The sequence below is a fragment of the Telmatherina bonti genome (genome assembly GCF_933228915.1).
Source record: "Telmatherina bonti genome assembly, chromosome: 6".
Classification (NCBI taxonomy): Eukaryota; Metazoa; Chordata; class Actinopteri; order Atheriniformes; family Telmatherinidae; genus Telmatherina; species Telmatherina bonti.
The window spans coordinates 7,518,805-7,531,202 of record NC_136624.1 but is presented as its reverse complement, the minus strand read 5'-3'; the positions used below and the strand labels follow the sequence as shown (position 1 = coordinate 7,531,202).

Here is a 12,398-nt window from a genome sequence, read left to right as displayed (position 1 = left end):
TACCTGCATAAATACCATCAGTATCCACAGTCTTACACATACAAATATAAACCAACGTTAAACCACATCAAACCAATTTAACCGTCGGTCGTGGGCCCACACACACACACACACACACACAAGCGCGCAGGTACTGAACTCACGGATCCGAAGTCTCAGGAAAAAACACGTTGCAGGCCTGTAAGTCTTGCAAAACATTGAGTGCGTTGAAATATTCCTTGCAAAACATTGAGTGCGTTGAAATATCCCTTGCAAAACATTGAGTGCGTTGAAATGTCCGACCGTGGAATGGCGAATCTGTGCGACGTCAGGCGGGTTGCGTTGTCCGCCATTAACTGCCTTCTCGCGCGCCTTTTTTCCTCCTTGATACTCCTTTCCCGAATGTCCTCGCGCTGCTTCGAGTCTGAATCCACGTCTTCCCACTCGTAAAACGTACGAGCTCCAGCCCTTTTCCTCCCTCTCGCACACTTTAAGCAAGAAGGCTCTTTGTATCGTGTTAAACTCCACGCGGCAAACTTTCTTCTTCCTCCACGTCTCTTTTCCCCAGTCCGCTCTCTCCTCCACCCTCACCCTTCGCTCTCCCCTCGTTAGTCCCTCCCCCTCACTTTGATTACCAATCAAAAGGCACAAAGGTGAGCGACTACATCTCCAAACCAATAGAATTACAGATGCGGAAAACAACCCGGAAGTGTCGCCAGACTAAATACAATTTAAAAATTATTATTTTAACGAAATAATATTCTTAACCCTTCATGTCTGAATAAAATAACAACAGTGAAAGACATTTATAACAAATGCATTTGTGTCTTTTTACAAATAAAGCAATAAAAAGTAAATAAACTTTTACTTTATGATGCTATCGTGACTAAATAAACTCAAATAGGTTTTACTTTAGCCCCCTAATTACTACAGGGCTACACCCTCCCCCTTCTAAAAGGGTTTTGATGTCCTCATCAAAATAACACTGACACCTTACTAGCTTGGTGAGTAAAGGAAGGGTTTAAGTTCGAACAAGTGGCGCATAAGGCCAAGGGATGACACCAAAAAGTCTGACAAGTATTACGTCTGTGATCTCGGTAAGTCCCACTTCCCACCAGCACTCCATGGCTGAGAACTGTCACTGGGTGCTCAGAGGGTTTGCCAAGCTCATCATAGCTCAGCCGAACTACGGGTCGGGTCACTCGTCTGAGACGTTCAACTGAACTCTCTACTTCAGTCAATTGGGGTTGAGTCATATTGCCTACTCCCCCTTCTTGACCATCAGTTTTTGGGTCAGCTTGAGGAGGGTGTTCAGTATTGTCAGTCATATCTGATTTTTCCTCAACCAGACTTGAAACTTGTCTCAACTGGTCGGCTTCACTAGCCTTGGGCTCTGCCTGCCTGTTTGACCACTCCAGGTGTGTCAGTGGTCCGTCCCAGTCCATGTCTAGTTGTCTTGATAGGTGTACTACTTCATAATCTGATTCTGAAAAAATGTCAGAGTCATTATCTATTGTCGGTGTTGGTTCTTTTGGCTTAGGTCTGGATGCTCTGGTGACTGGTCTTGGAGGTATCTCGTTCTCACCACTCTCTACAGGTAGCCGCACCATGTAGCCAATAGGTAACAAATGATTCCGATGGACCGTTTTTTCAGCACCCATTCCTGTTTCTGGCTTAATCTTGTAGACTGGGAGGTGGGGTAGTTTTTCTATGATAATGTACGGTACTGACCGCCATTTACATTTCAGCTTGTGCTTGCCAGTCATTCCAAAGTTTCTAAGCAGTACACGATCGCCTTTATCCAGTACTTGCTCTTTGACATGCTTATCATGAGCTTTTTTGTTTCTTTGGTGGCTCTTGTCTGCAGACTGAGTGGCTAACGTGTAAGCTTCCTGAAGATCTTTCCTTAGCTGTGCTACATAGCGGTGGTAAGATGTAGTCTTTTGGCTTTCAACAGAAACCCCAAAACAAAGGTCTACTGGTAGACGGGCTTCTCTACCAAACATGAGGAGATAAGGTGAGTACCCTGTAGCCTCGTTTTGTGAGCAGTTATAAGCATGTACCAACTGACTTATCTTTTGACTCCATCTTTGCTTTTGCTTTGGGTCCAGGGTTCCCAGCATTGACAACAATGTTCGATTAAATGTCTCTGGTTGGGGATCTCCCTGGGGGTGATATGGAGTGGTTCTAGACTTACGAATGCCGAGCATCTTCAGTAGGTCTTGAATCAACTTGCTTTCAAAATCTCGCCCCTGATCTGAATGTATGCGGGCGGGGAGTCCATAATGCACGAAGTAACGTTCACACAGTATTTTAGCCACCGTGTTCGCTTTCTGGTCTTTCGCTGGAAAGGCTTGAGCGTACCGAGTAAAGTGATCTGTCACAACTAAGATGTTGGCGTGACCTTGTGAATCGGGCTCAAGTGACAGGAAATCGATACAGACCAGATCTAGTGGTCCTTGGCTTGTGATCTGGTTCAGAGGAGCAGCTTTTTGAGGGAGAGCTTTGCGAAGGATGCACCTCCCACAGTTCTTTATATATTGCTCCACTTCAGTCCCCATTTTGGGCCAGTAGAATCGATCTCGAATGAGTTCCAATGTTTTTTCCACTCCCAGATGCCCAGATTCGTCATGGAGGGACTTCAGAATCATAGGAATGTGTTGGCGGGGAAGAACCAGCTGATGAACTGTACCTCCCGTGGGTCTCTGAATTTCTCTGTAAAGCAAGTGGTTCTGAATCATCAGCTTACTTGGTTCTCGGTTTAGTAGTGCTGCTAACAGATTGTCTCCTGCTGAAAACGGGACACTTTCATTCAGTGACTGTTTGACCGGAGCAATCGTGGGGTCTGTGTCTTGAGCTGTAATGAGGTCTTGGGGGCTGAGTTGGACTAAGCAGCCAAGGTCCAGCCGCACTGGGTATGCAAAGCATTCTGGTACTGCTTCAGGTGAGACCCCTAGGGACTCTGCTAGGGTAGTGGACTCTTTGGGTGTTTTACAGCATTTAACTTGCTTGCAAAGAGTTTTGACACTTCCTGGTGACACAGTCTGCCACTCTTCTTCTGTGGTAAGGACAGGGTTCCGTGACAGCGAATCAGCGTCAATGTTACTGATGCCGGGTCTGTTCTGCAAGGCGAAGTTGTAGGTTGAAAGCGCTGAGAGCCAGCGGTGACCAGTTGCATTGAGTTTAGCTGTCGTGAGAATATAAGTGAGGGGGTTGTTGTCGGTCCTCACAGTGAACTGGGCTCCATACAGATAATCATGGAACTTATCCACTACAGCCCACTTCAACGCCAGGAACTCTAACTGGTGCACTGGGTAGTTTTTCTCTGAAGCACTCAACTTTCGACTGGCAAAGGCTACTGGCCTCAACCCTTCTGGATGTTCTTGGTTAACGACAGCACCAAGCCCACAGAAGCTAGCATCAATGTGGAGTGTATAGGGCTTTGTTGGGTCAGCAAATGCCAACACAGGGGCGTTTGTAAGGCAGCTGATGATTTTCTGGAAAGCCTCAGAACAGGACTGATCCCACCGGTCTCCAAAGGGATCATGGACTTTGTAATAGGTTTTATCTGGTGACGGAGTGGACTTTCTTTTCTTTTGTGTTGGGGGATAACCCTTACACAGTTCAGTGAGTGGTCGCACAATGATGGAGAAGTCTTTTATGAAACATCGGTAGTAGCCACAAAATCCCAAGAATGACTGTAGGGATGGGAGGTCAGTAGGCTGTTTCCACCGAGTTACTGCCTCCACCTTTGTCTGGTCGGTGGCGATGCCATGCTCAGAGATAATATGACCGACATAGGTGACTTGTGGGCGGCAAAACTGGCACTTATCTAAAGACAACTTAAGTCCTGCTTCCTCCAGACGAGTTATCACCTTAAGAAGTCTGTCTTCATGTTCTTCCAGGGTCTTGGCAAAGACTATTAGGTCATCCAGGTAGACTATTACTTCCAGCATATTCATGTCGCCGACTGCCTTCTCCATGAGTCTTTGAAATGTCGCCGGGGCTCCAGTGATCCCCTGCGGCATTCTTTCAAACTGGAAGAATCCCAGAGGACATATGAAGGCAGTTTTCTCTTTGTCCTCTTCAACCATTGGTATTTGATAATACCTGCTGCGCAGGTCCAGCACAGAAAACCATCTGCTGCCAGACAGGCAGTCTAGAGCATCATCGATGCGTGGCACAGTGTATTGGTCAGGGATGGTTCTGCGGTTCAAGTTCCGGTAGTCGACACACATGCGAAGCGGACCATTCTTTTTGCGTGCAATGACTATTGGCGACGCATAGGGACTCCTGGACTCTTTTATAATCCCTGCTGCTAGCAGTCCTTGAAGATGGCGCCGCAGATCATCCAAATCTGCAGGGGCAACTCGTCGGGACCTCTCTCTGAATGGAGTGTGATCACTGAGGCGAATATGATGTTGTACTCCTTTGGCCAAGCCAACATCCCATTCTTCGGTGGAGAATACATTGGCATGCTGGGCCAGCTTTCGGCTTAGTCTCTCTTTCCATTCCTGAGTTATAGGGGAACCACTGAAATCGAACAAGGAAGGATCCATATTTGGGACAGATATTCCTTGGGCTTTTGAAAAGTCAGTTACCAGGTCTGCAACCTGCAGGTGAGCTATCACTGTACCCATTGGGATAGCAGTTGGCTTCAGGGACTCATTTCTTAGGAGCACCAGAAACTGATTTTTATCTAGGACCTTTGAAAACAACACTGTGGGCTGGATAAGTACACTGGGAGGAAGAGCAGGTGAGTGAGCACGCTCAGTAATCAGTATACTGTCCCCAAGGTCTTGGTGTTCTTTAACCTTGCAGGTGGCTATATGTTCTTGGCCTGGGGGAATGATTAGGGGTCCAGGCCCAGTCCACTTTACGTCAGCCACAGGTAAGTCACGGATATTGTTTTTTGCTGGCTTTAGGTCAGGGACAGGTAAGTCATCAGTATCTTGCACGTGTACTCTTGCTGAACTAACATTCTCTGAGTCCCTTTTCGTTAACTTTGAATGAAGAGGTCTAACCCCATAAACATTAGTGCCGATCAGTACAGGTATATTCTCAGAACAGCGTGGGTCAGGGCACACCAGTGCAAGAACGGGGATAGCCTTGACTTTGCTAGACTTGGATTTTTTAGGCAATTCCAACTCAATTTGGATGTAGCCCTTGTACGGGTAACTGCTCCCCGACTCACTCAGGCCCCAGATGGCTAGACCGGTTACCGGGTTAAGTGGGATATGCGATAGGTGTTCAGCATACCAGCTGTCGAAAATTATTGTGACCTGAGAGCCGCTGTCTAATAGTGCAGTGCAAGGGTGGCCATCGATTTTAACAAGGGCAGTGGATGGGGGACCAACTAACCCCTCAGGTAAGTGGTCAAGTTTTTCCTTTACTGCACTTCTTTTGACACTTGCATTGGTGGTCTTGGTTCTTGCCTCGCTGTCTGGTTTCTGAGCAGTTTTGAGCTTTCTTTGGGCTTGTAGCAGCTTCTGTATGACTTTGGGGTAGTTTTCAGGAGCGGCACAGGTTGTTGCAAAATGTCCCTCTTCCCCACACCGATAGCAGAAGAAATCACAAGAGTCTCGGTGTGTGTAGGTTCTTTGCTGCCCTGATTTGTTTTGAGTTTCTTGTCTGGGTATTGTAGCTGGGTTATACTTAGGCTTGACTGACATGGCTGAGACATGTTTTCTGAGCTTAACAACCTCTTTCTTTAGAGCTTGTATGTTCTTATCCTCATAATTCTCTGTCTCTGGAGCACTTGTAGCAAGATGACTTGGCACGACTGAAGGGGCAGAGAGTTCACTAACTTGTATTCTTAGCTTTTGTAGTTAAGTTTTTAAGTCTGTCAATTCAGAGTCTGGAGCTGCAGTGGCACTTTTGGCGTGAACAACTTTGGAAGGATGCAATCTCTGGCGTGAAGCTTCATGCTCTTCTTCAAGTCTTATTTCATTCAGCAACTGCAGGAATGTAGGGGGGTCATTTCTGCGCTCTCTAAATCTGAGGTTGATGAGCAATAGGTCAGAATGAGTAGCACCTTTGATAAGTTGATCCAGACGAGCTCGGTTGGCAGCGGCTGATGGGAGTCCGCCCTTTTGGACTACTTTGTTTAGAATTCTCTCTGTTCGTCTCAGAAATTCAGAAAGTTTTTCACCGGAGTGTTGACAAAGCATTCTGAACGCGAAGTATAATTCTTCACCGGTTTCTGGTGTGCCAAACGTATTCTCGAGTATGTCGAGATAATCCATAGCTGTTGCATCTGGGTTATTGAATCTGACAGCTTGCAAAATCTCCAGGGCCGGGCCCTTTACACCTTCCATTATCCTCATTTTCTTTTCCCGCTCTGGCCGACCACACTCTTCAATCATTAACCTGGCTTGTTCTATCCAGTTCTCCAACTGTTCTTCACCAGGTGTTGTGGGCGTAACTCCGGAAAAGGTTCTCAACCGTCGGTAGGGGGTGGTTTCATGAGTTGTGGGTCTGTTATGCTGTTGCAGTATGTCTCCAACTGCTCTTATGATGGCCTCGGGGGTTGATGTTTGAAGTGGGGAAACGTAGTCTGAGTCAGAGGGCGGCACAGAGAATCCATTTCTGGTTTCAGGGTCTAGAGTCTCATCCTCCTCTGCAGAGGCTCCGAAGATCCTCCAAGGCTGAGCTGAGCCCTCAGGCAGAACATCCAGGGGAATAATTTTGGTATTCACTTTCTCCCTACATTCACAGAGCACAGTTAAACTTTGTGATTGCGGGTCGTACATCCTTCCCCTTACTTTGACTCTCCCAAGTGCTTTAATAGACTGTACAGTGTCCTCAATGTAGCTTACTTCAGCGTCATCAGGTACATCTTTAACCAGTACGGCATGTGCAGAGTCAATGCCTTCTCCCTTGCACCAGCACCTCAACTGTGCTGTCCCCATATTGTTTCTGGAACTACTTAGAAGATTGTCAGTTCAACTGGGTGTAATTTGCATTAACATAGATTAGTCTGTGCTGACGGGCATAAGTAGGGCTTTCATTTAAAAGCAAAAGAAAAAAAAATCTGACAAACACATAGGTCCCCTTTAAATTAATTTTACATAAGAATTAACATCATCAGTTTTTTCTCTTTGTGAGTTCTTTTAACTACAATTTTTTAAATCTCCGGGTCAAATGATTAACTTAACAGTAGTTCTAGTAAAAAATAACACTATGTTATCCCAGCGGTGCCTCCATTTTATGTGTAGCACCCGTTCAGTCTCTCTTGCCTATGGGAGTAGCGGGTGCTTGGGTTCGTTTTAAATAAAAGGTGGATACCAAGAAGGTGCACCTGAAAGTGGATTATTCCAAACTTAAAAGTAAACTAAGGTTATAATAAAATGTTTCTCGCACAGATATGACCCGGAGATGATTTAAAGCTGAACAAACTGCCTGGCCTTTATTGAACAAGAACCCAATTTTGTCAACAGGAACAGTAGGCCGAGCTGGTAAACATAAAAATTTAACCATAAAATAAAGCAAATAAACAAAATATTTGAGCTGGTTTAAAGCCTACAATCTGCACAATAAAGTGTCTTTAACTCAATGGTTTCTTATTTCTGTGTACCTGCATAAATACCATCAGTATCCACAGTCTTACACATACAAATATAAACCAACGTTAAACCACATCAAACCAATTTAACCGTCGGTCGTGGGCCCACACACACACACACACACACACACAAGCGCGCAGGTACTGAACTCACGGATCCGAAGTCTCAGGAAAAAACACGTTGCAGGCCTGTAAGTCTTGCAAAACATTGAGTGCGTTGAAATATTCCTTGCAAAACATTGAGTGCGTTGAAATATCCCTTGCAAAACATTGAGTGCGTTGAAATGTCCGACCGTGGAATGGCGAATCTGTGCGACGTCAGGCGGGTTGCGTTGTCCGCCATTAACTGCCTTCTCGCGCGCCTTTTTTCCTCCTTGATACTCCTTTCCCGAATGTCCTCGCGCTGCTTCGAGTTTGAATCCACGTCTTCCCACTCGTAAAACGTACGAGCTCCAGCCCTTTTTCTCCCTCTCGCACACTTTAAGCAAGAAGGCTCTTTGTATCGTGTTAAACTCCACGCGGCAAACTTTCTTCTTCCTCCACGTCTCTTTTCCCCAGTCCGCTCTCTCCTCCACCCTCACCCTTCGCTCTCCCCTCGTTAGTCCCTCCCCCTCACTTTGATTACCAATCAAAAGGCACAAAGGTGAGCGACTACATCTCCAAACCAATAGAATTACGGATGCGGAAAACAACCCGGAAGTGTCGCCAGACTAAATACAATTTAAAAATTATTATTTTAACGAAATAATATTCTTAACCCTTCATGTCTGAATAAACTAACAACAGTGAAAGACATTTCTAACAAATGCATTTGTGTCTTTTTACAAATAAAGCAATAAAAAGTAAATAAACTTTTTACTTTATGATGCTATCGTGACTAAATAAACTCAAATGGGTTTTACTTTAGCCCCCTAATTACTACAGGGCTACACATACATTTGACGTAAGTAGCTGAGTGGAGATTTGTTGACATAAAAGCAGCATTTTGTCCAACATGATGGATTAAGCTGTTATAGACATGAGGACATAAGAAAAGTTATCTCTATGTAATAGAGGTTAGATTTTCCTCCACCTTGGAAGGCAGGTGCAATTAATAGCTGTCTGTTAGATTGCAGATCAGCCCTGAACTGTCACTTTAAGATCATAAGTTTCTTTGGTTGCAACCAAAGTTATTATCAAATCAGCGCCTGCTGTCAGAAGCTGCTAGAAGCTGCTCGTTCTCGCTGGCAGGATGACACTCTGGCAAATATCTCAGGTCATGTGTGAGTTTATAGTTAGCTGATCTGAGTTACCCTACTGTGAACTACCTCTGAATCACAGCTGCCTCACCAGCTCAGGGGGTTCACATACAGATGGTTTCCATGACAACGTTATTTGATAAGCACTCTCAAAGCGATCAAAAGGGGGAATAAAGAGCCACCTGTTTAATAAGTTATAGACTGGTGAGAGCAACTCCATCATGGCTTTGTGCTATTTGGTTATCAGCTCTGTAATAAGAGTTTATTCAGGTGGAGGGAAGTGATGTCGTTGTGAATAAACATCCGATGGAGATAACTGACTGATCCGGGGACTGATGTGCTGAAGTGTCACTGCTAGAGGCCTTTTTTCATCTGGCAGAGAGAGAAACTAAAATAAAATTAGTTAAAATGAGTTTATACCTTCTGTTAAACACAAGCCTTCACACATACAGGTAATTTATAAACTCGTTAAATAACTCTGACATCAAGATCAAATAAATCCAAAATCAATAAGAGCAACCAAAAGCTGCATGTAAAAAATATATAAAGTTCATACACATGGTGTACTAAAGTAAAAGGAATGAAGAATAAAAACAGAATAATAAAGAGTACATAAATAGCATCTTAAATAATAAATGAACAACTATAGTTATAAAACAGTCATTAAAAGGAAGAGTGATTTTAAAAGAATTATGAATAAGACAAAAGCAACTTAATAAAATAAGATAATCTTAAATAAAACAAAAAAACAATTAAAAAAAATATATAGTAAAAAAAAAACAACTAATGAAATAAACAGAAAATATGTATTAAAAAATAATTAAAAAATAAATAAATAAAATTAATTAATAAATAATATAAAATAAAATAAAAGATGTAGTCTGCATGTTTTAGTTCTAATCTTGATTATAACCAAAAAGCTGGTGTCAGAAGACCTCTGGCTCTGTGACAGATCTCCAATGACACTCATCAGACAAATAAAAAGACCCAGGACTATATATATATATATATATATATATATATATATATATATATATATATATATATATATATATATATATATGTGTGTGTGTGTGTGTGTGTGTGTGTGTGTGTGTGTGTGTGTCTATATATAAATATATATATATATATATATATATATATATATATATATATATATATATATATATATATATATATATATACACACACATATATATATATATATATATATATATATATATATATATATATATATGGATGGTAAAGCCCACATTGTGTTAAACATCATTTAACGAACTTGTGTACAAAGTACAAGTATAATAAAATTTGTTATATTTGAATTTTATATATATATATATATATATATATATTTTTTTTTTTTTTTTAAATTATATCATTATATTTTAACCAGAAGCTGTGAAGCGTATTTGTATACTTTGTGATCCATACACAATTTTTTTAAATTATGTTTAACACAATGTGGGCTTTACCATCCTTTATTGTTCAGCACTAGCTCAGATAATGGGTCAAGGAGATGTCAGAATCAAACACCTGGCTGCATGTAAGAAGCAGCTCATTTGCCAGGTGAATTAAACAGCTACATGAGCATTCAGCACCAACAAAACCAGTTCTTGTTCTCGTCTTTCCGTCTTGCATTTTTCTTGAAGTGCAACATTTCTTTGAAAGTTTAGTAACATGCTGTTCTGGTCTGATGCCTCCACTACCTGAAAACTCCAACAGAAACAGCTGTTAAATATTCTGCCTCCAAACCTAGCTTGGCAGGCTGAGTCTAGGAGAATCTGCTGATAGCTTCGGGGTAATGATGCTTTCCAGCTGTCTCAGAATTCCAAGACGCTGAGATCATGTTGCGTCCATACCAGGTAGTTGTCATTCCAGTTGCACCAACTTGGGAAAAATATGGACAGCTCCAGTATATCCAATTTGTCAACATATATAATGTATAAATGTATAAAAGGGAAAATCAAAAACCCGTTGTAAAAATGTGCACCATGTGAAGACCAACCAATTTAGATGATTACATTAATAAATCAAACATAGTGACGCAACTTTTTTATGAACAAGCTGCCACAACATTATTACCTATAAATACAACTCACTGCTGTTTGCACTGGAAACTTAACATAAACCAAATATATTATAAAGAAATTCAATAATGGTAACAATGGATGCCAAGCAGTTTAGGTCACACCAGCAGTGTGAAGCAGCAGACTCTGCTGGAAGTAGAAGAGCTGATGTTTATTGCTAAAGCTTGTAGCAAAACACTCGTCGCTGAACAAGACATGATGTTCGTCTATAGCTGTGTTACCATTTCTCTATAGAATTGTGAAAAAAAAAAAAGAAATATTGTAATTAAAAAAGCCTCGAATATTGCGAAAAAAGTTTTTACTCTCTCATGAGGTGGTTTTTCAGAGGTTTTGGTATATTGCAAAAGTGTAATGGAAACAGCCGTCATCGATGGACAGGGAGTCATGACCAGTTTATTTCCAGTAAAGATGCTGCTGTATGTAACAAACAACAGCAAATGTCAGAGTTTTACAATGATAGAAAAAGGCTTTGAAAAGCTGTGGCCAATTCTCTACAGCAGGTAGAAAACTACCAAACAATGCTAGCGGCTACCTCTCATAAGCCGTGATTCTCGTAAAATGTCGTCAGCCAGATGACGGCGACTTATGTGCTAAACACTATTCAAAGAAAACACCTGAAAATCGCAATTGTTGTTTCTAGAAACCCACAAATATCTCTCTTATTTAGCAAAAAACTGTAATGGAAACGCAGCTTCTCTCACTTGGTCGGACATTTATGACATGGTCATGATGCTGTTTTTAACACGGCACTGTGAACAGCATCGTGTCTGCACATGGTAAAATAACTCTTGCAAGTTTTAATTAATATAATCTGGTGGGCCAGATATTATTATTGAAAGGCCAATTTTGACCCATGGGCCGCCAGCTGCCAACAATACTCAACAAAATGGTACTTCTCACAAAATCTCATAGAATGTAAAAATACTCATGTTTTATTTCATTTTTTCACATCAGATCTTTTTAACCACTTCAAACTTAACTATTCGTGTAAAGAACTTTATTATATTTTTGATCATTTCATTCTTTAATCCCATTTTTGTCCTTTAAACCCCTGATTTGTTCAATGATAAAAACACACGATCATTTTCTGAACCTGCTTAATCCAAGTAAGGGTCACAGGGGAGCTGGAGCCTATCCCAGCAGCCTTCGGGCAAGAGGCCGGGTACACCCCAGACAGGTCACAATCTTTCGCAGGGCTAACACAAACAGATGAACAACCATTCACACTCACATATGGAAAATTTAGAGTAACAAGGATCTTGTCAGCAACTTTAGTTAAACATAGATATAAACTAGTCAAAGGTTTTTATCTGTCATAGCCTGTCATGTTGTTGTTTATTTAACCATTGAGGAGCCTTTTTAAAAAACACACTTTATACCCTTATGTACCAAAATAGTAGCCCCCCCCCCCAAAAAAAAAATTGGGGGGTGGGAAACACATTTGCATCTCCTCATCCATTTACACAAACTGTGGTTTAACCCCTCACCTGAAGTCCAGATTGCACATGGAAACTCCTACTGGCATTGGGA

The 12,398-nt window shown here is 42.0% G+C and overlaps 1 protein-coding gene across 1 annotated transcript; it reads right to left on the bottom strand.

Annotated features, from left to right (window-relative positions):
• Positions 1–5,807: 5,807 nt before the first annotated feature.
• On the bottom strand, positions 5,808–6,731 carry LOC306757723 (paraneoplastic antigen Ma2-like; the record flags this gene model as incomplete). The annotated part of the gene is made up of 1 exon (XM_079242849.1): positions 5,808–6,731. One exon carries the CDS (start codon positions 6,729–6,731, stop codon positions 5,808–5,810), a length of 924 nt encoding a protein of 307 aa, XP_079098975.1.
• Between the last annotated feature and the right edge of the window lie 5,667 nt (positions 6,732–12,398).